The following is a 25,730-nucleotide window of genomic DNA, read 5'->3' on the forward strand; positions in this document are numbered from 1 at the left end:
CAAATGCAATATTATAATAAATAATAATTATAACTGACATTATTAATTTGTAGTATGTGCGAATGAGCTGAGAGAGGTGATGGTGTGGCGAAAAAAAATTGGTCACTGAATCCAGAACTCTGGGACACTGCTGCGCGCAATTGGCTGCTGCGCGTCGCCCACAGGTGTACAGTCAATTCACTTTACAGTGTGTTCTGTGAAGCGCTTTGGGACGTCCTCCCGACGTGAAAAGCGCTGTATCAAATGCAAGGATTATCAGTATCAATTATTATTATAAAAGGCGTCAGTAACAGCCGCCTAATAAGGGTCCTCAGCGCTTGGTTGACGTCATCCTGAAAGTGATCCTATCCCCGGTGAGGAGAGGAGTACGGGCGCGCCGCGGGCAGCTCGGTGAAGGAGGGTGGGGTCCTTGCTTCAGCGCACTGGGGCTCACGAGTTGGAGCTCGAGCGGCGGCCGTTATGGAGATGGAGACGACGACGACGGTGGTGGCGGCGGCGGCGGAGGAGGAGGCGGCGGCGGCGGAGGCGGCCTTAAGCCACGAGTTCATCGGCGTCAAGAGGAAGCGGCGCCGGGGTAAAAGGAAAGCGGACGAGACGCACATGGACACCGAGGCCCCGTCGGCCGGGAAGAGGCCGAACCTGCCCCCCATCTCCGGAGAGCTGCTGGCGGTGAGGGAGGGAGGGAGTGAGGGAGGGCGCAGGCCCTGGGCCCTGGGCATGGCAGCCCCCGGGGGGAGAGACACACACACACACACACACACACACAGCCTCTCTCCCTGACTGGGGGGGTTACTGGGGGGGAGGTACGGTTTTGACCCGCTTTTAATTTTCAGATGCGCGAACTTTAATCCCTCCAAAACCAAAAACAATAATTAAATTGGTCATTTTCAATCGACGACTGTTTGTGGGACATTGCTGTGCGCAATTGGCTGCCGCGTTCGCCCACAAATATACAGTCAACTCACTTTACAGTGTGTTCTGTGAAGCGCTTTGGGACGTCCTCCCGACGTGAAAAGCGCTATATCAAATGCAAGGATTATTATTATTATTATTATTATTATTTTCCTGAGTTTAGGATCCGTGCACATTGTTGTTAAAAGAGCGCGGAATTGTTGCGGGTATTTTTTTTTCGGGGAAAAACAAAATCTCAAAGGAGTTTTCCTCTCGGCGTTTTGGTTAATAATCCCTATAACATTCCCTCCCCACCACCACCACACCAAACCCCTCCCTCTCTCTCCCACACACGCACACACACCCTCCGTTGGCTGCTGCATTCACCAACAAACAGTTACTACACTTTACAGTAAATCCCCCCCCCCACCCAGAAAAAAAGTGCTTTGAGATGTTTCGGTGCTGCCCTATATCAAAATCAAGTGGTGTAAATAATAATCCTTGCATTTGATATTGTGCCTTTCATATCATATCAAAAGGCTCTCTCTCCGCGCGATTCACAGGACTCTGCTGTAAACTGCATATTGTCGCCAGATTTTTTTTGATTTCTTGATTTCTTATTTCCAGTCTTTGCCTTTACTTCCACTGACTACTTAGTTCGCCGCTGCTACTCGTGACAGGGTTGCCGGCATTCTGTATGCTGCATATGACGCTTGCGGGACACTGCTGCGTGCAATTGGCCGTCGCAGTTGGCCAAAATATACTGTCATTTAACCTTATAGTATATTCTGTGAAGTGCTTTGAGACACCTCAACGACATGACGAAGTGCTATATAATAATAAATAATCCTTACCTTTGATATAGCGCTTTTCACGTCGGGAGGACGTCCCAAAGCGCTTCACAGAACACACTGTAAAGTGAATTGACCGTATATTTGTGGGTGAACGCGGCAGCCAATTGCGCACAGCAATGTCCCACAAACAGTCGTAGATTGAAAATGACCAATTTATTATTGTTTTTGGTTTGGGAGGGATTATTATTAGGCTCTGTGTGGAGTAAGGAAACTTGCCCAAGGTTTCGCTCTCTGCCTGGAATTGAACTCAGGTCTCTCGCTTGCAAAGCGAGTGCTCTAACCACTGAGCTACAGGACTCCACTAAATTCAAGGAATATTGTTGTTATTCGCGGTGGACAAAATCTCAAGAAGGGGTCAAACACAAAATCTGTTTTGCTCTTTCAGAAAATGGTTGAAACTGTAGATTTTCCACCGTATTATTTCACTGCTGCAGCTGCCTTCCCTTCCACCTATATGCTCTGGAATCCTAGATTATATACTATTAATAATAATAATCCTTGCATTTGATATAGTGCCTTATCATGTCCTCAAGACATCTCAAAGATTGTGGTGTTTAAAATTATTACTCTTGTTCTCTATTTTGTTTAAATTTTACAAGTGGTAGAAGGGCACTATTGTCTCCTCTGGTGGCTTCATGGAGTCCTGTGGCTCAGTGATTAGAGCGCTCGCCTCGCAAGCAAGAGCCCTGGGTTTGATTCCGGGCAGGGCAAAAGTTGGCCAAGTTTTCTTATTCCACACGGCTCTGTTTACCTCACAGTAAGCAGGAACTTGGTTAGTCGTTTGGCGGATCGCTTTTCCGGGGGTAACAATTCCTACAAAAAAATAAATAAATTGGTCACTCAATCCACGACTATTTGTGGGACACTGCTGTGTGCAATTGGCTGCCGCTTTTCACCCACAAAATATACAGTCAATTCACTTTACAGTGATAAGTCGCTATATCAAAATGCAAGGGTTATTATTACTACACCACACAGAATAGTTGAAGGATCAAATCTCATTCTACGTTGAGTTATCTGGTCAGAGGTGCTACAATTGGCCTCAGAGCTACTGGATTAGGGAGGACAATATCAGCCAGAGACTGTTATCCAAAGACAGTGTTGAAGTTGGACAGGCCAGGGTCAGCTCTGATCCCCCGAACAGTTGATTAGCCACTCACTGTCAAGATTTTGTAATTAATAATAGACCCTTTGGACAAAGCACTGGGTGAAAGGTACTTGGTAGCGTAGAATTGTAACACAGTTATATGTCCAGAAGAAGAGGGAATAGGAAAGGTTGACAGTGACGATGGATATTTGACCTTGCAGCCCGGAGGGGGGAGTGGAGAAGTAGAGTTACGTTATAGTAATGTTGTGTTAACGATTCATTGATGTGTATAATTAAGATTGCTAAATGAGATGTTGTTTTCCTAAACTGTTCATAAAATAACAATTCGTATTCTGTTAAAAGTTTGACACAATATGTTAAACAATCAGCAAAATGACATTGTGTGAAAAAATACACAAGGGCATACTTCGAGGTGCAGTTGGTGTTGGAAAAGGCTTGCTATTCTACATCCGTTCTCACAGTCGAGGTAGAGTAACGAATCGGCTTAGGTAAAAATGCTTGAAAATTGTCATGTTTGTGCCTTTTTATTCTCCTGCAATTCAGAATTCTGCTTTCCTTACAAATCTTTCCTCAGAATTAGAATCAGCTTGCAGGGTAGAGCAATTTTGTTTGTCTGGTACTGGACTCTGTGTGAACATATATAGTCTTATAAAAGTGGATGTTACAAAACTAATCAGCAATAAGGCTGAAGGCAACAATATTTATTTACCAAATACCAAGATGTTTCTGAATAGAAGACAACTTTGCTCCCATCCATGTATTGTTTTTGCTTCTGCCTGTACTGCTTTGCTTGAAGGCCATTCTGGTAGCCTCTTGCATGCATGGGATATGTTACCTCTCTCCGATCTCCTAACCCCTTACCATCCTGTTCGCTCACTCCGCTCAGCGGGCTCCAGCCTGCTTCACATCCTCCGCCTTGCTCGCCCCACTATTGGCGGGCGGACCTTCCACCACTCTGGCCCCACCCTCTAGAATTGCGTCTTGCCCCATCCCTCGCCACCTTCAAGATCCACCTCAAGACCCTCCTCTTTGATCGTACTTTCGATCTCTCTGCTTTCCCCCCCACCCGCTTTCCATCGTCCCCCAGCTCGGGTCCGTAACTCTGTCTGTCGAGCAACTTGGGATGTCCTCCCGACGTGAAGGCGCTATACAAATGTAATTTTGTTGTTGTTGTTAAGCCATCATGAGCAGTGTTCTACATCAGAGTTGCTATCCAGTGGTCACAGTGATCTATTGATGCAGGTCACTCATGAGGAATGTTTAACTGTCAGCTGAACTGGAGCCTAAACCCTCCATTTAAACCCCCCCACACACACACAGAATCATGCTTCCAGTGATGTTGTGCTTTTAATTCTTTAGTTAGACTTATTTATTGCTTAAATGAGTTAAACAACAAAAAAAGACTTGTGTCTTACATTTGCCACCCAGTAAAGCCAAAAAACATAAATGCAATTATTGTGATATATTTAAAAATTTTAGAAATAAAGAGTCCATCATTACCAATTGGTAAAGTTGAAAATAAATTTGAGATGTCAAATTTCAACTAACAATAGCAAATCTTGGAGCGTCCAATACAGTTTACTTTGGCTCAGTTTGAATCCCACGGGCAGAAGACATCTTATTCATTATAATAATGGTACTGCCAGTTACCAGCATTTTTAAGCACTGGGAGAAAAAAAATCAAAGGAGTTGATTTTACTTCTCGATCTTACACCCCCCCGCCCCAACCCATCCTCATCTTTTTTTAAAAAATAAATATTTTAGTTTCCTTTCATTTATAATGTGGTCCTTTTTTCTTTTTTAGGATGACAAACATGAAATCCGCAAAATTCCTGTACCAGCACACAGATACACACCTCTAAAAGAAAACTGGTTGAAAATCTTTACTCCTATCGTTGAACACTTGCATTTGCAAGTGAGGTTCAACTTGAAAACGAGAAATGTTGAAGTCAAGGTACTTCTATTTTTAACTTCTGCGATATTGAAGAAAAAAAAGCACAAAGCGTGTTGAGGTATTATATTGAGGTATTGGTGTAAATGCTTGTGGCAAGTATTAATTCATTTCTTGTCAAGATAAGGTGTTTAGTTTAGTCACTTGCACCTGCTTTCAAGTGATACTTGACCGGTATATAAACTGTTTGGTGAAGACAAGCCATTTAATCCTAAAATAAATCTTCGCATTTGATATAGTGTCTATGTTTGAAATATAGTGGCTCATCCATAGAAGGACAGTTGTAATACAAATTCAAGGTTTCGTTGCAAAAACTCCCTAAGAAAACTAATTTGTTGCTGGTTTCAATTGTTGCAGTTGATGAGCTATTATTGTCAAAGGTGTGATATGATGTATATTTTCAGGCCAGCACTGATTTCAAGTGATCATTCGATACAAGTGCAAGTCTTATTCTGTAATTAATGTTTGATATGATCTGTAGGCTGGTAATACTAGTTTCAAGTTGTTCTTATATGCAGTCATGAGGGCTATTTGTTCTGCATTTGTCCTTCACCCCCCCCCCCCTTCCCATTCAGAGATTTTCTATACTTGTAAAAGGTGTGATTTGTGAAGATTTATGAAATTTTACTGCCATCTTCTAGACTTGTAAAGAAACGCAGGAGATCGCTTCACTGACAAAAGCTGCAGACTTTGTAAAGGCATTTATTCTTGGATTCCAGGTGGAGGTAAGTTAATGTAGCATAGTGTGTTGTTATAAACAAGGTCCGAATGATACAAAACTCTGCTGCTCGTGTCCTCGCTTACACCAGGCTCCACACCCCGACAGTCAAGTTCTTGCCCGGTTCCGCTAGCCCTCTGTTGCAGAACAGATCGTTTTCAAAATCCTCACTTTCAAATCGCTTCACGCCTGGCACCTCACTACCTCTCCAATCTGCGCACACTCGCCCAGCTGGCTCGGGTCTTCTGCATGCCCATCTCTGTTCCATTATTGGCACCAGTGCTTTCAACAACAACAAATATTACTTAGATATTGCCTTTCACATTAGGGGGCATCCAAGGCGCTGGACAATCGAGGGTTATTTGCACTTGAGCTGGGAGTTGGACTCAGGAGGGATGGGAGGCAAGTTGGGCTGAGGATGAGACGATGACTGAACGTGTAGTGAAGCCACTTTTAGACACTTAAGCCCTAAATCTCTGGAACTCCCTAACTCAATCCCTCCGTTTTATCTCCTCTTTGGCCATCTTCAAATCACACCTAAAGATTTGTAGATCAGGAAGAGGAGGGGGGGCCAAGGATGGCCAACATTCTTGAAGAGATAAAAGTGAAGGTGGTTTATGAAGTAGGACTCGAATCAGGCGAGTGCGATCCCACTAAGGTGGATGAGGGAGGAGAGCGGTGGATGAAGATGGCGTGGTCGACTGTGTCAAATCTTTGCAACTATGACTGCCACAACATATTATGGATTATGATTTGCCTTTAATTACATGGTGCAAGCTCTGCTGCTTTTAGCTCCTCAAAAGTCCAAGCAATCTGTATTTCTAAATTTTGAGCTTTGCACATTTGGCCAATACACATGCAAATTTATTGTTGCTTTTTAGTGTAAATTTACTTAATAGTGGATTTGCATTTCTTTGTAAATTCTTTTCGACTGATGAGAAGAAATAGTTTCCCTTATCTGTTCGTATAGTAATATTTCTGTAATCGTGATTGGAATGGGGTTTTTCCCACGCATGTTTAGAATAAAATTTATTGCTTTGTAATCCTCATTGAACTTGTTTTTTTGATATCCAGGATGCCTTAGCACTGATTCGATTGGACGACCTGTTCCTGGAAACATTTGATATTACAGATGGTGAGCCATTTATGCTTCAGTAATTCCTTCAGTTTTAAAGCCATGCTTGGCCTAGATAATGTTGTTGACGGTCATGTTTGTGCTGTATAAGAAATTACAGGAATTTGGTGCTGCTAATCCAAGTGCTCGACATTTTTTTATACAGATATATATATATATGTGTGTGTGTAACGATCTGAAAGGTAAACCAGTGTTTATGATCAGAACTGTTTCTAATCAGAATGTTTCCTTTCTCTAGTGAAACCATTAAAAGGTGATCATCTTTCTAGAGCAATAGGACGAATCGCTGGCAAAGGAGGAAAAACCAAATTTACAATAGAGAACGTAACCAGGACAAGAATAGTGCTTGCTGATTCGTAAGTAAAGGGAGTTTATCTGGATTCATTTTATCTTGTTTTTTTCTTCAAGCTGAGCTCAATCAGCACACTTTGAATATAGAATCGACATTAATATTATAGGATATTACAACATCCATTCCAGGATATATCTGTCTTTGGGACTCAATATAAATGATTGGTTACAATGTAAGACGTATTTATATTTATTAGACATATGATCTGCGTATACCATTTGTGGAAATTGCATAACTGACTAGTAATTTCACATAGTGCAGTGCACCTATAATGTGCTTTGTATTTGCTGGTGGATGATGTTATTTCCACGAATAGTGTGTTTTCAATAAAGGTAATAATCCTTGCATTTGGTACACTATCTTTTCAATCAGGAGGATGTCTCAAGCGCTTCAAGTGTAGCAATTGTAATTTTAGGCAAAAATAAATTGGAGTTAACATAAAATCATAGCGGGACTTCACTTCTAGCAGCTCTATTTTATATTCCCCTCTCTGCCAATGTTTTCTTTATGCTGCATGCACATAAACAGGGTGATGTTCTGTGGTGATTCAGAAGTCTTAAGAACTTCCTAAGGTTATATGTTAACTTCCTAACGCACAGAGACTGTTGAGCATGCGAGAAAAGCTGAGTGGTATCCGTAAATTGGCTGACATTTGTGACATCACACTTCTTTTAATGTGAATATTTCTTCCAGTGTTGCTTTTCTACATACTCAATACTGCTCAATACTCAATACCAATGCTGCAAATATAACTTGAATTTGAAATCAATCTCCTAGTAATTGAATGAAGGATTTCTGAAGCTAAATATGAACTGGGGTACTCAAGGGGTCATGAACTTGCACAATAACCTGAACTCTTTGTGGAGTCCTGTAGCTCAGTGGTTAAAACACTCGCCAAGCAAGCGAGAAACCTGGGTTCGATTCCCGGCAGTGCGAAATGTTGGGCAAGTTTTCTTGGGCCACACGCCTCTGTTTATCTAGCAGTAAGTAGGAACCCGGTTGTTAGTCGATTGACACTTTTGCGGGGTTAATAATTCCTTTTTTAAAAAGAATTTAAAAAATAGTCACTAAATCCACGACTGTTTGTCCACACTGCTGTGCGCAAGTGGCTGCCGAGATTCCCCCACGAAAAATATAGTCAATTCACTTTATATTCTGTGAAGTTCTTTGAGACATCTCAAGGACATGGTGAGGCGCTCTATCAAATACAGGATTATTATTTTTTCATGATTCAGAAGTTCTGCAGTAGTGACCTGACATCTTCGAAGTCACACCTCACAAAGAACATGGGGTCTATGGTATTTGGTGTGTTTGACCTGCTATAAGATATCTTTTACTGTAGTTAAGAATGTGAGAATGTGACCTATTATGTAGATGAGTTAGCGTATCGTACAGTGCAGTAACCCAATTCTCATATTCTCTTTTAACAGGAAGATTCATATCCTCGGCTCTTTTCAGAATATTAAGATGGCTCGAACAGCCATCTGCAATCTCATTCTGGGTATGTTAATGACAACCTTTGTTTCCATTCACCTATTGTCGATAGTTTCAAGAAAATCAATAACCCAAAAAGTGTATATTTAAAAAAGATTATGGCAGATTTTATAGAGGTTACCTATTTAAATTTAAGTAAACTAAAGGGTATCTGGGCTACATTCTAGTTGCTTTTATTCTGACTGAACTAGATTTCTTCATAAGTATAAAGGCAAAGTAAATTAGTTTTATACCAAAGGGGGAAAGAATGACTTTACCCTCTGTTTTGGTGCTAAACTCCATTGAGATACGAATACCCCACATCTTTTCGCCTTTTAATTGCCACGCCATAATTCTCTTTCTCAGGAGAGACAATATCCATTTTTTTCTCTTCTGAGATCAATTTGTCTGAATTCTAACCATACAAAAATCAAGCTGCTTGTTTTTGTTCTCTGCCATCCTGCTTATTTATCCTTTGTCACTGTTTTCATGATTCTATGTGGGGGGGAAAAGTCCTCATAGCAATATGTAAGGCATTCACAAATAGCAGCATAACCCTTTAGGAACATGTGTAATTGGCTTAAGAGCACAAGGTGTTAATCACTTTAGTGTTTCATATAATTAAGTACAGTGACTATGTGGAGGTGAACCCAGCAGCCAATTTTCACAGCAGTGTCCCATAGAGGGTTATTGGCCAGGCAATCAGGGTAACCTACCTTCCCTTTTCGTATAGTATCACGGGTTCTTTAATGTTAATAAAATGTGGCCAATAACTACGCATGCACTTCTCGGCAAACATTGGAATCATGTTGAATCGGGTGGGGTGGTGTTCTGCGCTTGCACTGATAGGTCAAGACTACGTTTCCCGAGATTCAATGTAGTCGGCCAGCAAGTGCGTTATGCTTTGACTAATGAGACATAATTGCCTGCGATTCAATGCAGCCAGTAAGTGCAGGATAGGGGAGCGGATTCTTTATAAAATACAACTAGTGCAAAAAATAATCTCAAGTGGGTTTGATAGGAAATTGAATGAGACTTGCGTGTATGTACAACACGGGCAACTATATGATTTATAAAGTAAGATGTATGTGAGTTTTACAGTACAAATAAAATGATGTACAAGATTTCACCTGCTAAGCATTTTTAAATAATTTTCTTACAGGGAGCCCACCATCTAAAGTTTATGGTAACATTCGAGCAGTGGCAAGCAGAGCAGCAGAACGTTTCTGACACCCAGGATTAATGAACTCAATGCATTGTGAATTTGCACAATTGATGGAGGTTATGTGGATGATATGGATTACACACCATTTAGTTCACTGGTGCAGTTGGAATTGAATGACAGCTCATTAGAATCCTGTAAATTTTGCAAGTTAATCTGTACATTTTAAGATTTATTCACTTTTTAATGTAAAACTGCTGATTGAATATTGTTTGACTTATTCCAAGAATAATATAACAAATAAAGTGTTCCAGATGCCCTAGTATATTTGTACATCTTGCAATTGTATGAGACAATAGCTGGTTTCTCTAAAAATTGCAGAATTCTTGGTGTCATGGAGTTTAGCATGAATTAGAAATATAAGCAACAACAGGCCATTATGGCTCTTTGAAAGAGCAATTCATTCAGTCCTGTTTACTTGCCTTTTCCCCATAATCCTTTTATATTTAATTCTCCATTGAAAGCTAATATGGTTCTCTTTCCTCCCTAATCTTTCCCTTGCTAATTCTTGTTGATGCCCTCTAGTGACCAGCCTGCACCATCTTTCACCCCATCAAAGCCCCTCGATTTTAAAGACCTATTGTGGCTTCCAGTGAAAATAGGCCCAAGTGCTCCAGGTTTCACTCATTGATCAAGCCAAGAGATCTTGGTATCCTAATAAATCTATGCACTCTATCGCCCAGCCATCCACCCTAAAGTGGGATGACTAAAACTGGGCAATATTATGAGCTCAAGTCTTAAAATGAGACTGGAACTTACTAAGAGTTAAGCTCACGCTAGTTTTACAGATGGATTCCATGGTGTAAATGAATTCAGGAATTATGCAAACTGATTATAAAATCCAGTTGCAGGTTACCATTTCTAAACTATCTAGAAACATTAACTTGATTTGTTCGGAGCTGAAGTCTTCAAAGTATTACTGCTACCAAACTTGTATATGCAGGTTTTTAAGAATATAAAATCAAGGTTAAATTGAACCAAAAGGAACTGGAAGAACAATTAATGGGAAATTATTTTCTATTGCTTGATTTTCCTGCAGTCACCTATTTTCCAAATGATTTCATATTCTTTAAGGAAGAAACATTTTTTTTTAAACTTTCTGAACTACCTTAATGACAAAACACAAAAGTTTCAAATATTTTATTCAATTTACTATTACAGTATGAAGGTTCCAATAGTCCCACAGCATATGATGCAGCATGCAGAGAAAAAACTAAACATTCAACATTGTTTTCCCACACAATCTAAATAAAAACTCATTCCTTGTAATAAGGAAAAGATGTTTGCACTATCTTGGATTGCAGTCAAATTATGCACGAGCAAAGGGAAAGAGCATTTCTACATGACTATAACAAATACTTATGTACAAGTAAATTCACAAAAAGACTAGATTCCCCTTGAAGCGTAGCACATGGCAGTTGACACTGGAGCAGATACAACTGGCTGTAGTTGCAAGCCATGCACCAATCCAGAGGAAGAAAGAATACATTTAGTGGAGTTATTTTTCTTCAACATTTACCAACATTTGGCAACTTTTATATGAACATTGCGATTTATGTAAACAGGAGGAATATTTCAATCTACATGCAAAAGTTTCTTGTCATGCAAGGACACCAAGCACCTGGATCTCTCACAGACAGAGCCCACCAGTGTGCAGCACTTAGCTGAAGGAACAGCTATGGCATAGGGGTGCTTGAGCAGTTTTACTAAGCACATAAAGCAGTCTGGCCTGCCCCTTCCCCCCCATTACACATCTTAATAAAATGAAGAGACTGGATTAAGGAGATTATAAACAAGTCCTGCTGTAAAGTTTAGTTGCCTCTATTAAAAACTTTGTTTCTTTCTTTACAACTTCATATCTTAGCAAAAAAAACAAAGCGATTATAAAAGGTTATTTGGGAGACAAGGTGGGGGGGCAAAGAAGAAGAAATTCAGCTCATTGCTCCCATGCTGCATGTACACAAACTCACAGGAGGTTGGAGACAAGTGAAGAGCAACTACAACATTTTAGGGAGAAAAACTAACTCCAGATTATGTGTGGCAAAAATAACCAGGAGGTATAACCACTCAAACTTTCAATGTGACTTATTTTTGAAGAAGAGTTCTTTTGTTAACTGGTGCTTTTCATTTTATAGTCCTTGAATTATTGCACACTTGAATGATGAAATGAACAATATTTTCAGATGGCCTTTAAAGACCAACTGAAAGTTGGTTTTCAACCATAGGATTCAAATGCAAAGCATCAACTTGCAGTTCTACCAATCCAATGTGATTGAAAACAGTAATTTTGTATTTTGGGGATCCCTTCAATCAGTAGTAATCCTCAGACTTTACCAAGACAGTATACAGAAAGATATGCTACATAATTAGTCTGCCATTTACAGTTGCACAAAGGGCAGGTTTCTTGGCATCTACATTATACTAAAGTAATTGATGAAAGACAGGCTGGTAGAAAGGGATACAATCCTCAAAAGAGGAACCCAAAACATTCAAAACAAATGTAAATTATTTTGTTTGAGTGACTGGAAACAAACGTGTTCTATCAAAACAGTCAATATATCAAAACAAGAACAGTACAAGTTAAACCCTGTTCACAGGAAAGACAGGAAATTTTAAACAGATTCCTTACAATCTGTCAGATGTGAAATACATATAAATGGGGAACCAAATAAAAACAATTTTATGACAAAGTATTTTAAAATGCTTTGTGTCATCCATGCTTGGCACTTTGTAGACTACTGTTTTTAAATCAAGCCTCTGCATCATGTTGATTATTAAAGCCCAACCAACTACTTTTACATTTACAAAGCTATAGATATACGTCCTTGTTATAAAAGATGAAAATGAAATAAATAAAAATCCAGCCCCTTCCCCTTCTCCATCACACTGAGATGCTCCTTTTCAGCTGTCTTTCAGATTTTAAAGTGCTACACTGGTTATTGAGAGAATTGAAGTTCAATAACACTTAGTTGGCTTCATGAGGCTCATGTTGGAAAAAGTGGCTTCACAGAGAAAATACTTCCATTAAATACACAGAAAGCATTGCTGGACAACTTGAGCAGATCTTCAGAGATGGAGAAGAAAGCAGAAGTGTTGGGTGGAGCCTTTAATGAGGTCACACATCAACGACCATCTTTTTGTGGATGTCTAGGCCTCCTACAACCTAGAAGAGTGATGGTGAAAGAAATTAGCACATCCTTCTCACATAGACAGTGCAAACTACCCCATTAATCAAGATGAAAAGCTCCAAAGAGCTTCATCTTAGTTTTTTTTAAATGTCAGGAAGGTAATAATCAGAGGAGCAAAAGATAATTTCCATTTCATCTCAAGTGAACTGAAGCTTCAGAGCATCTGTAACCTTTACCACCCAATCTCTACTGCTTCAAAACCTTAACTCATCTGAGTGTTGCCTTGAGCTGTAACCTAGCACACAATTCAATTAAAAGGTGATTTTTTGTATTAATTGATGCCCCATTTTGTTGAAATCTAAATACTCACTGCACAAAACTCTTCAAAGGATATTCTTCCATCTCCATCTTTGTCCGCATTTATTATGGTTTTGTCTACTATTTGCTGTAGTTGAGTGTCCTTTAGATTGTTCCCGACCATCATCTTCAGTACCTGGAAAAGCTCTCCATTGGAGATGTACCCATCCTTATCCATGTCATAGATACGGAAAGCAACTGAGGAATATAAAAAGTTGTATAAATTTAGCATTCATGATGCAATATATATGTATTTATTAAAACACGGAGTCATGACGCATTGGAGGTTTTAAAGCTTGGACATCAAACTCTAGTATTCAGTAGTAGTACTTGTTGACCAGGCTTTTAGCATCACAAAGGAGAATCTATTGAGAAGGTTGCAAAAGCTCAAGGAAGGCTGGACTTTGGAGTCTGACGGCTTTCATCCCAGGATTCTTTAAGCACTGACTAAGGTGATTGCAAGTGAGTCCCTTCATAAATATTTTTCAGCGATTTCACAATAATGATTTACATTTATTTAGCACCTTTCACATTGTGAGAATATCTCAAAACACTTCACACATTTTAGAAATGGTTCAGCCATGGCAATAAGATCTCATAGAGCTCCATTTCATGGGAAAGAATACAAATGGCTGCTTAGTAAAAAGCAACAGATAGCGGTTGGCTGAGAGCTCATCTTTAGTGATGCCAAAGGGGGCAATATTGTGACCACAATATACAATTTATACAAATAATTTGGAGATTAAATTTAAATACCTTTGACAGAATTCCAGAGGACAATAAATTGAATTTATGCACCTCGATTCTTATAATTTTCTACACCCAGAGGGATACGGAATAGCTGAATATGTGGGTATGCATACTCTACTCATAAATGTGGTTAGACCACATTTGTAAGTGCAATTCCAGTTGCTGTACTATAGGAAGGAGATAGTAGCTTTGGAAAGAATGCTACTGGAATGTACATTTACTAGGGTGTTACCAAAGAGTAGTTACAGCTACCAAAAACAGTTGGACAGGTTAGAGCTTTTGTTTCACTGGAGAAGACACAAAGGGGACCTGACAGATTTAAAGTTATGAAAGAATTTGATAAAGTGGACGTTAATATTGTTTCTAATTGTTGATCACTGTAAAACAAGGGAGCATTAATATAAGATAGCTAAATCATCGGAAAAAAAATCCCTTCACTTAATAATGCCTTGAGTTCTTTAACATCCACCTTGACAGGTAGACTGGAAGTTAGTTTAATTTCTCATCTGAAGCACAGAGCCTCCGACAATGCAGCATTCTGCCACCACTGCACTGGAGTGTCAGACTGGACTGAGGTTAAAGTGCTGACATGGGGCTTGAGCTCACAACCTTCTGACAAATGTGACCGTGCTACCTTCTGAACCAGGCTGACACATAATTCAGTTCTTACAAAGGAGTGTGATACAACAACTTGCATTTATATTGCGCACTTCATGCTGATTAGTATCCCGAGAGCGCTTCTCCGGAACATGATGGAGGGATATGAAATTTATGCACAACTTGGAGACATCTAGGTCTTGCCTAATTTGAAAGGAAGACAGAGGGAGGGAAATTTGAAGAGATTCAAAAAAAAAGATTGTTTTCCTGTTATATACAGAAACAAGATATCAAAGTAAATGCCAATAGGCAGAGCAGAATTGTAAATGATTGACAGGCATGCGGATCAAAGAACTAGAAAGAGTTTGAAAAAAGACGCGTCAAAAGGAATTTTTCAGGAATTTTGGATGGTTAAGCCATCCAGATAGATCAATGATTGGTCTACTTTTGCCTCAAACTGTTACAACATTACTAATAGGTAATTGAGCCTTTAAACTTTAAATGTACCAAAACTTGGATTAGGTACACATTTTTCACAATTTTAAAAACAGCTCAGAATGTTCATTCCCACATTTTGAAATATACTCTTAAGAAATGCAAACGTGTGTGCAAAACATTCAAAAAGTGCTCATTCTTCTGGATGGACAGGTGCTGAAAGTCTCTATTCTCAAAAGGACATCTGCCAGTCAACTGGAATACTGACCTTTCCCTAATTGGAGGAAGTGCAGAGAGTGCAAAGACATTCACTAATCTAATTTGTGTGATGGGATCATATAGGTCTTTGACACAATCAGCTACTCAACAACAAATCTGAAAGTTTGGAGCAGTCCCACATCATCTGACCCTGTCCTTCAACCCAAAACTCTGAATTTGGTGAAATAGGCAAGGTTCAACGGCAAGAAAGAGTGTCTATTTGGGTGAGATGCCTAATGGCACTTGTCCCCTTAGTGGAAGGAAAAATGAATCAAATACCTTCAGAGGAAGGGAGGGAAGAGAGAATGGGTGGAAGTAAATTTAGATTATTAAAATATCTATATATTGGGAAATTGACTTGAATCAAATCTTCACAACCTGAATAAGAATATACACCTAATAAGCCTCATTTTCATAAACTGATAAGAGATTTAAAAATATTGAACCAAATAGCTGTAGTCTAAGAACCTCAGAGAGTAGACCAATATTGCTTGAGATTACAGGCTTTTAAATTACACACACGTAATTTGAAGTCTATAAGGGAAAATTCTATTTGTTTAAATGTTTTATATTGTGTACATTGATAAACAGAATCTAATAACTCAAACCTCTATACATAACAATGATAGCAGTTCAACCAAATAAAAACATAAATAAACAAAAAACAAAAATAAGGAACACTGGAGCCAGATGACACTAAAATGTCAGGTCAATCTTTTCACCTAACAATGAAAGAGCACTCTAACCACACAACTGATATATTAAATGGGACCCCGTGATAGAATTACACTGCAATCAAGTCTTACTGCATTTATACACCATGTATAAGAAGCTGGTCAGTCAGTGTCAGGAGGAGGAAGAAACCATGGGTCCTCGGTGTTCCCATGTTTTATCTAAACCACATTATACTGAAGTGCTCTGCACTGAGTTCGAACTTACATAAAGTGCATACAGTCAGCAACAAGGGAAATCAAAGCTTGTCAGATACAAAGAAGCCATACTTACATCGCAGTTTCTGTTCCTTATCACCCTTCACACTAAACTGGGAGACACCTTCAATAAACTCTGAAAAACAACAATGTTGCAAAAGCAAATTATATAACATAACTAGATCCTTTGAACTGGTTGCTCTCTTAAAACTGGACTGCATTTATATATTACAACTCAATTGCAACATAGCACTCAATAAACCAATACTAAGAGTTCCATTAATACTTTTTTCACATCTAACCTTTGAGTGAAGAGGCTCACCAGCCAGCACTGTGCTTTTTTAAAAAAAAATTAAACTAAAGTTTAATATACCCGTTTCCTTTTCATCAACTTGTGGAAAATAAAAGTTCTAAACCAACCCAGAAGTGTTTAGAAATGCCATGGCAACATGACAAGATGGAACAGGTTCATAATTGTGAAGGGTAATTTTAGGACAAAAAAGACAAAAGTATTTCTTCACACGGGGAGCGATTAACAAATAGAAAAGAGGTAGTGCCCAGGACCACTGAATGCATTTAATAAATAGCTTGATGTTGGAATGGTACAGCAAGATGGACTTGTCACTCACTATAGTGTGACCAAATATTGTTGAACAATTCTTACCTTTTTACTAGTAGTCATCTCAAACCAATTTTTAGAAAAAACTTGTTGCAAGTACTGTATCTCCCAGGGTCATGGAAAGTACTGGTCTTTCCATAACCTTGGTCAGTAAGTAATAAAGCACCAATACAAGTCACACAGAAGATGGAGAGAGAAACAGAAAGAAAAATGCAAAAGAGACTTGATATCTGCACTATTTTAATACGCATACACAGTGAAGCCAGTCCCAATTAATGTGGATATTGGGCCTTCTACTGTATTATATTTCTTCAGGCATTAGCCAATTCCTTTTTAAATCTGGTTGTAGATTCAGCTTCAACAGCTATTTATTCTTTTAATGAGATGATACTCAATTTGTACCCTCAGTGATTCATCAATCAGTGCAAATTGGATCTCTCGGTTCAACTACTCAGAATTTTGAAAATCTGTATTAGAATCTCCTCCCATTCGTGTCTGCGTGCATCAGTGAGAAAGAAGAGTGCAGAAAACAGGAAAAAAAATAGGCAACAAGACATTTTGGGGGTTAAGAGATCTTGTTTGGTGATTAATGCATTGGGAGCTATATAAAAATGCAACACTCTGGGCTACACCATATGCAAGTCAAGGATGGAACTCTCACGCCCATCTCCCATTGCGAATATTGAAAGTTAATGGAAACTATTCTTGACACTTCAAAATTTCTTTTCCCTTAATTGCTAAAATGGAAAGCAAACATAAAGCTACACTGTTTCGGTATCTTTCATGAAATATGGACTAAGCTAGAATAATGGTATTTTAATTTCTACAGAAACGCCAAGCAGTAACATGATGGTATTTTTGGATTAGAACCATAGAAATCTACAACAAAGCCATAATAATACAATGCAGTATTTGCTCCTCCATTGATGCCCATCTAATGTGAATTCCATGCTCTTTCCTTGTAGACAATACTCTGTTTGTATGTGTCTATCTAAATCTCTTTCAAATGGCGCAATCAAGTCTGCCTCATCGGCGATCCCAAGCAATTTATTTCATACTGACAACCCTCTGAGGAAAAAAAATCTTTTTCCTAACTTTCCTCTTCACACACCTAATCTATATTTTTCAATTCATGTAATTTTGTCCACAACTCACTTAACTGCCAGACATTTATCCTCTCAAACCCAACAACAAATTACATTTGTGTAGAACCCTAGCTTATAATAAAAATATAATAATCCTTGTATTTGATATAGCGCTTTATCACTTCTTCAAGACGTCTCAAAGCAAATTGACTTTGTATGTTGTGGGTGAAACATAGCAGCCAATAGTCCTACAAACAACAACAAAATTACATTTGTATAGCACCTTTCACGTCAGGAGGACATCCCAGAGCGCTGGACAATCAGTGTTTCAGACCCGAGCTGGGGGTTGACAGTTTTTTTTGAAGGAATTATTACCCCTGGAAAAGCGATCCGCCAATCAACTAACAACCGGGTTCCTACTCATTGCCAGGTAAACAGAGGTGGGTGGAATAAAACAAACGTGCCCAACGTTTCACCCTGCCGTGAATCAAACCCAGGTCTCTCGCGTGCGAGGTGAGTGCTCTAATTACTGACCCACAGGATTGTTACACTTCTATATCACCCCTCAAGCTCTTTGCTCCAACGCAGAGTCGTATCTACTCCAACCTCTACTCATAATTATAGGCCCTCACCTCCAGTATTAACCTTGAGAATCTATGGTGTACCCTTCCCATAAGCACTATTGTTTCTAAGCTTCACAAAATCATCTAACTGGGCATAACCAATATTAGTTACAAAGATTTAGCTTTCTACCTTAAAATCATTTGTAATGAAAGTTGACCAAAAAACCCAATACTGATTAACAGATCTTAAACTAGATATGTTTCAACTTTAACTTCAAGAATAATTCCCAAATGAAACAGTAATGATTCCAATTAAAAACTAAACGCTTAAAGTTTGAGAGATACTAGAAGTTCTTACACCGCCTAAAAACAACCCCATTTTTTCTCTTTTCATTCAACACCAAAATTTAGGGCATCCTAATAAGTTGACACAAATCAAAAATCAATTGAAAATTTAGTTTCCAACAAATATTTGCAACCAACAGTATGCCACTTTTACTACATCTCAATCTCTCGTACGTTATTTTTACGTTAATGAGGAGGAGTTTCACATCACCTTCAACTGAATCCTATTCAAGGTCTTAGGGAATTACAGGAAGAGACTTCATAAGGCCAGATGGAGATGAAACCAGCTTAAGGTTGACGCAACTTGGCTGCAATTTGTATATTGGCATCTCAATTTATCATAAAAAAGTAACAAATACAAGCTGTTTATTTTTACTAGCTATTCTGGTCACGTACAATTAATTGGCATTCACGGAAAAAAACACTGCCTTTAAAAACATCAAGTCTTGCTTAAGACAATTACATCTAATTAGATAGGTAAATCCTTTATGTATCAATTGTGAACAAACCTTATGTTCATGTCTACATAGAACATACTGTTATGCAACTGACTAAATTGAAGTTATATTATTAAATCTAAGTAGTCATTGATTGTATGATTAGGAAAGGACTCCAAATTTTGCACTGAAGAAAATTAGAAACCAACCGAGATGAAAATAACTAGTTTAAAATAAATTACAATCCAGTTTCAAAACTAAGATAATCTACCTCATTCCAAATGTAGTTTTCAAATTCACAATTATTTGTTGAACATAGAGAAAACAAACTGTTGACATGAAATAAGATACTCCATTTCACGATAAATCCTGTGAAGCGCTCCAAGACGTCATCTGACGTGATGAGGCGCTAAATCAAATGCAAGGATTATTATTATTATTATTAAAAGACGGTTCAATAAAGCAAACAAAAATGACCAATGTTTGAAAAATAAATCAATTTGTGAATTAAACGTATCTTAATTATGGAATTTGTAATGTAGCCATGTATGCCTCCATTTGATACCTTATTTTTTTTGCAAAATAATTATATGCTCAACATTCAAGTTACTGTAATATTGCACATTAGGAATGCTAAACCCCATCTCCTGACTCCACATATCCTTAGATGAAATGTTGTTCAGAAGCCCATCCCCAGCTGCACCAGATGGGAGGTTGTGGCCTCTAGTATCATTTTACATCAAGCTTTTCTGAAAATCTGAAAGTTCAAATAATCTTTGTCTGCTGATTGCAAGTTAATTCAGAACAAAATTTGACCTACGTCAACTGCCCCAAAATGGCTTTTTGTTTTAGTACTATGTTTAATTTGCTTCCTTTTGAAAATATTTCTGTTTGAAGGTTTGTAACTACCATTAAATGCATCAGTTAACATTGAAACATTAAAGTAGCATTATTCTAAATCAGTATGATGATTTGGATATTTATAGGCCATTGAAGTTAATATGATTTATAAAGGGTTAACACCTAGAGATAACCTGCAGTGTGGCAACACAGGATATTGGAAACAATAGAGATTAAAGCAATATTAACAGAAGTTTAGTTTACTTCTTACATTTCATAAATTCTAAGCAGACAATGTGTAGGCATGTACGGAATATATCAATTATAAATCACCTGGAAGATTCACCCAAATTAACACGTCTATAAACCAGAACTGTCCCTTTCTCTTCTCCCTCCCCATCAATTAAAATTAGAGTTTTAAACTCCACATTATCTATAGTATAAACTAACCTGAAGAAAGCAATTTTATGCCAGCGCTGCTCACCTTGCCAAAAATATCAACCATAACAAATGTCTTCATGCAACACAAAAATAGCAAGAAAAAAAACGTAAGAGCTGATGATCATAATTACTGAACAATGCCCTAAATCCAAACAGTATATAATTTACATATTTAACTACACACAATATCAAATTCTAGGTAAAGTCCAGGTCAATCTTGGCTTTAAATAGCTCTTTACCAATCAGATTTTACATTTAACTGACACTACAAATTTAGTATTGTTTTCTTACCTTTGAAGTCAACTTCGCCATTTCCATCTGTGTCAAATATATCTATAACTCGCTGTACTAGCGGGTTTTGTTGTAACTCGGGCAGAGACATAAACTCTTCTACGCTCAGCGAACCAGAATTGTCCAAATCCAGTTTCTTAAACCGTTTTCCTAGTCGTTTAATCTCATCAGCATCAACTGAAAAAGAAAATAAATTGATGAATCAGTATTTTCATTTCATGATGCACAAAACTCGGAACCACTTACAAAAAACTCAAGAGGAGTTAGGCGATAAAAAACATAAGCTATCTTTCCAAACAACAGATGCACGATAAAAACTTTGTTACACAGTACGTCTCTCAAATTAAACTCAACCAAATCAAGCTATTCAACAATCAAATAGTCCTTTGAACTAGGTGCTCACCCAGCTTTTTGTCTGCTCTGGCCTTGGCCATCTCGATCAGATCTCTGCTAGTGCAATGCTGACAACAGACCAGAACAACACATTGGTTACGAACACTAAGCTCCAATGTGGTCACATGGCTCAGCCGACAGACAGACTAATCAATCCCTGTCCTGCCCAAGAGTTAGGGAGTCAGGGTTTAGTGCGTTTGAGCAGGCAAACACAAAGAGCCCACTAATCGTAACAGAGCATAATTTCACTCCTCAAACAAATGTGGGGGTGGAGAATGGGATACAGTTTAGTTTAATGATTGAATGGGTTTGCTGCTTTCACAGTAAACATGTCAAATGAATGACAACAGCTTATATTTCACACAAATACAGCTCTGAACAAGTAAGATCCAAAATCACCGACTAATCACAACATTATGCAGTACCATTCTTGCGATAAATTTTGATAGCTAAACCAAGTTTCAAACCAATGCTTAAAAAGGTGAGCCACATTGAAATGTTAAAATAGGATTTGTTGAGATACAGTAGATAAGAAATAGGTCAATGTAATTTCAATACACATCCAACCGGAACTACCCTGTTAATGGGAAATAAGATACTTTTAGGGAAGGAAACAAAGATTGATTTTGAACACTGAAGATGTATAAAATATTTCTAGCCCATTCATTAAAATTACCTCAGCTCTTAGAAAATCTATGGTTACACTGCTTGTTAGTTTTTTTTATTTTGAGTAAATTTAATGAAAACATAATTCAATAGACAGGAAACTCACAGGCAACCATTTTTCAAGTAGGAAAAGTAGTCAGTGGGGTCTCATAGTAACTAGTGGATTTCCATGAACACTCAGTCCTCAGACTATTTTTTTTGACAACCTACATAAATGACCCAGATGAGGAGATAATAAGCAGAATTTCTAAGCTTGCTGACAATACAAATGTGTGTGGGATGACAAAGCAGGTACTTGGAACCAATTATTCTAATGGTTCTAGAGAGGCTCAGCAGTCTGGTTAATGTAGGTGTGAACATGGATGTTCATTACAAGATTAACAGTTGTAACTTGACATGGAGACAAAACCTGGGAGTGGTTATGGACTTCACAAATAAAAGGCCCAACCTGGTAACAAATAATGCAAACAATGCTGGTCTAATTTTAAAAAAGAACGTAATGCGGAGTTCGAGTTATCACCAACTCCATTCATTTGGTAGTCACTGTGCCTCTAAAAGTTAAATGCACTTTGTGCAAAAAAAATCACATGAATAATTTACTTTATACAAATACAAAAATGAAGGCCGTTTTCCAGATTAAAACAATATTGGTTATATAATAATCCTTGCATTTAATATAGCACCTTTATATCATCAAGGTGCTTCACAGTGGTGTGACTGTGCCTAATTTGAGGGTGAATGCAACCGTAAATTTCCACACAGCAATGCCCCATAAACAACTGTGGAGTGAGTAACCAATTTTATTTGGGGGGTTAGTTGGCCAGAAACCCAGGAAAAACTTCTCCTTTCAGATAATGCTAAGGGCTATTTAACGTCCCCCTGGACAGGCAGACTGGGTCTAGGTTTAATGTCTCAACCAAAGGACAATACGTCGAAACAATGCAGCACACCCCCAGCACTGCAATGGAGCATCAGCTTAGAGTATGTGGTAGTTGAAGAACAAATTACATTTATAAAGAACCTTTCATGTTGGGAGGATATCCCAAAGCAATGGGCAGTTGAAAGTCTGTACCTGAGCTGGGAGCTGGTTTTCGGAAGGGTGAGGTACCCACAATCTTGATTTAAAGAGAAGAGTGCTGCTAACTGAGCCAGGCTAGCTGATTAAAGCAGGAGGCAAATTCTTTGAAAACATGAAGCTTTTCACATTCAAGAAACCTGATTTCAGAAATTTAAGAAGAATGAATAATTTATTTCCTGATTACTAAGTAGTCTGACTACAAGCACTTTGTTTTCTTTTGAAAGATTACAAAGAAAATTGGATAACAAAAAGTTGTTCCTCTTTTTGATAATGAAATGATTTAATTATTTAAAAGCTCAATTTCTTTTCCAACTTCTGTAGCCAGCAGAGTTGAACCCAATGGTATGTGGAAGATGTCGAAACAGGAAGAGATTCATAAAAGGTACAACTCAGAAACAGACCATTCTGCCCATCCAGCTGATGCTATCCCTAGAGATTACCTACTTTACAGTATTCCTCATTCTTCAAATGGTAGCAATCTTCCATACATTGCACTCCCACCTTGGGAGTCCCTGGGACATCTTGTCCCTTTTTAGTTGTTTTGATTTATCCAAAAAGAACGGATTTTCATTGCTATGGTACAGGCAACCAGAACACAGAACAGCACACATCACACAACTGATAAAACTAAAACTTAATTTTTGATTCCCCCCAAATATCCTGGGGCCTAATGGCATTTTAACCCAATGATATGAAGGATGCTGAATGAGGGTGAAATATTCCGAAAAAGGGGTGAGATTTAACCATGCTACATTTAATCTGCAACATATCAAAATGTAAGGATTTTATTACACTGAATGAATCAATGAATGGATCTATAGCAACAACTTACCAAGTTTCTGCATAGTTTATCAGAATCTATAATTGACATTAGAAAGCAATTGTTTCACACTAGCGTAATGTTCTCTTCTCAGACAGAGAGACACTATAGCTCTATAGTGAAATGAGTTTGGCTGATTTAGGTCACAAAACATCTCCTAATTTGGCACGGGCAATTTCAAAGGTCTTGAGGTGGCTTGTGAAAGGAACGCATCCTTATACCACCAAGACACAGATTTTAATACAAAATAATCCTGGCATATGAAATAGCACCTTAGCAACTCATCGAAAACTCTCAATGCAAGTCTCAGTATTTCCCTGTGAAGTGTAGGGAACAGTTGTAGGCAAATGCGGCAGCCACTTTGCACACAGCAATATCCCACAAACAGCATGAAGTCAATCACTAATTGTATCTGGAGGATTATTGGCTGGGAAACAGGACATACTTTTCAAAGTGTCATGAAATCTAACATTCACCTAGACAGGCAGATGGGACCTCAGTTTAGCATCTCATCTGAAGGATGGCACCCTCTGACAATGCAGTGCTGCCTGGCACTCTATTCACCCAACCATTCATTCATTTCACTTAACCCACAACCTTCTGACACTTAAGCAAGTGTATTAAATGAACTGCTACCAGAGCAAATCAGTTTAGCAATGCCAATTGCTCTGGTTTCAATTGCAGTAAAACAAATCAAGGTATAAGTAGTTGATGCTGCTCTATTTTCAGCAAAGAGCATTCGAATTCCAAAAACTACCTCCCAATGGCCTAATGAGTAAAGTACCATCTGGTGAGCACCAGGCCATAAAAAACAGGTTTGAATCACAGTCTGTTTGATTCAAGCCAGCAGTTAAGGCACTACAATTGGTCTCAGTGCCCTTCTGCTAGGAAAAGAAGAGAAAATGTTGGTCAGGGTCCCACTCCTAATTACCACCAAGAGATTTCTGCTACAATTTGTTCATGTGCATGCATTTTGGGGCAAGAACAGGAATGTACTTAGCTGTGATACCCTCCCACAACCGCCAATACTCAACACCAAGTCTCACACATGAACAACCACTTGGATGTGGGAATGCTACTATTGTTGAATGTTGATAAATGCGACCAGTATCCGTGGAACCACACCACTGTAAAATGGAAAGAAGTCAAACCTTCCAGTTGAGGAAAGAAGAGGTGCAAAGTTGGTAAAATGAAAAAGAACTGGAAAACATTTGATACAAAAGGTTGCAATCTGATGTGATTTTGTAATCTGGAAGGTTGAAGCCAAAAAAAATCAGCTGTCCATACTGTTTACACCACAGGGGTGGTTTAAATTTAGTGCAACACAAAACAGTCACAATGTGGAATACTTCATATGATGTTAAGGTACAAGCTGCCAGACTCTATGGAGCATGCATTTTTAAACAGATTTTGCCCCCTTTATTGCCTCCTGTTAGAACTTCTATTTCTTTCCTTCACTTTATAGTTGCTATAGAGAAAAGCTAAAATATACTGTAAAGTTTTTTTTAAACTTCTCATCCATTTTACGTAAAAAATATGTTGAGGATCAATGGAAGAAGGAAGCCAGCTTGCCCATCAAGCAAGTCCCTCGAGCATTTCTGGGGGGAGGGAGGGAGGAAAGGAGAGGGAAAGAGACCCAGCTGAGTTGCAGACAGTCTCTTCCAATTGTGCTACCAGCATCAGACCCTAGACTTGAAAGTAACTTCACTAACTGTGGTATTGCGGCAAAATGCCACAATCAGGATTGTGACACTGATTTTAGAAGTTAGAATGTATATTTGTGCAAGGAGTCCAGTAATGTTGATTATATTGGAAGATACTCTTAACCATCTCAATCAAATAAAATGACAAAGCACCTGTGTGTACTTACTTCAGATTCATCTCATCAGCCTACATTAATCCTTCGGAAATCTTTTTCTAATTGAATTTACCGGTGTCTTGTGAATTGAGATTATGTATTTAACCATAAAACATTGCATAAATGTTTGGACAAA

At 38.4% G+C, this 25,730-nt stretch overlaps 2 protein-coding genes across 2 annotated transcripts in view; one reads left to right on the forward strand and one right to left on the reverse strand.

Annotated features, from left to right (window-relative positions):
• The first annotated feature begins 356 nt into the window (after nucleotides 1-356).
• On the forward strand, nucleotides 357-9,967 carry pno1 (partner of NOB1 homolog). Its single transcript, XM_007892274.2, has 7 exons — nucleotides 357-669; nucleotides 4,658-4,807; nucleotides 5,446-5,529; nucleotides 6,597-6,657; nucleotides 6,896-7,013; nucleotides 8,440-8,510; nucleotides 9,645-9,967. The coding sequence occupies exons 1-7, from the start codon at nucleotides 460-462 to the stop codon at nucleotides 9,710-9,712; spliced, it is 762 nt and encodes a 253-aa protein (XP_007890465.2). The 5' UTR covers nucleotides 357-459; the 3' UTR covers nucleotides 9,713-9,967.
• An 862-nt stretch (nucleotides 9,968-10,829) lies between these two features.
• Nucleotides 10,830-25,730, reverse strand: part of ppp3r1a (protein phosphatase 3, regulatory subunit B, alpha a) — a 35,656-nt gene continuing 20,755 nt past the window's right edge. Inside the window, exons 3-6 of the mRNA XM_042333068.1 lie at nucleotides 20,780-20,956; nucleotides 16,235-16,294; nucleotides 13,203-13,387; nucleotides 10,830-12,867 (exon numbers count right to left, since the gene is read on the reverse strand). Of these exons, the coding sequence (XP_042189002.1) occupies nucleotides 12,820-12,867; nucleotides 13,203-13,387; nucleotides 16,235-16,294; nucleotides 20,780-20,956 (470 nt within the window). The 3' untranslated portion in view covers nucleotides 10,830-12,819. The remainder of the gene's footprint in view (nucleotides 12,868-13,202; nucleotides 13,388-16,234; nucleotides 16,295-20,779; nucleotides 20,957-25,730) is intronic.

The sequence above is a fragment of the Callorhinchus milii genome, unplaced genomic scaffold, assembly GCF_018977255.1.
Source record: "Callorhinchus milii isolate IMCB2004 unplaced genomic scaffold, IMCB_Cmil_1.0 Scaffold3, whole genome shotgun sequence".
Lineage (NCBI taxonomy): Eukaryota > Metazoa > Chordata > Chondrichthyes > Chimaeriformes > Callorhinchidae > Callorhinchus > Callorhinchus milii.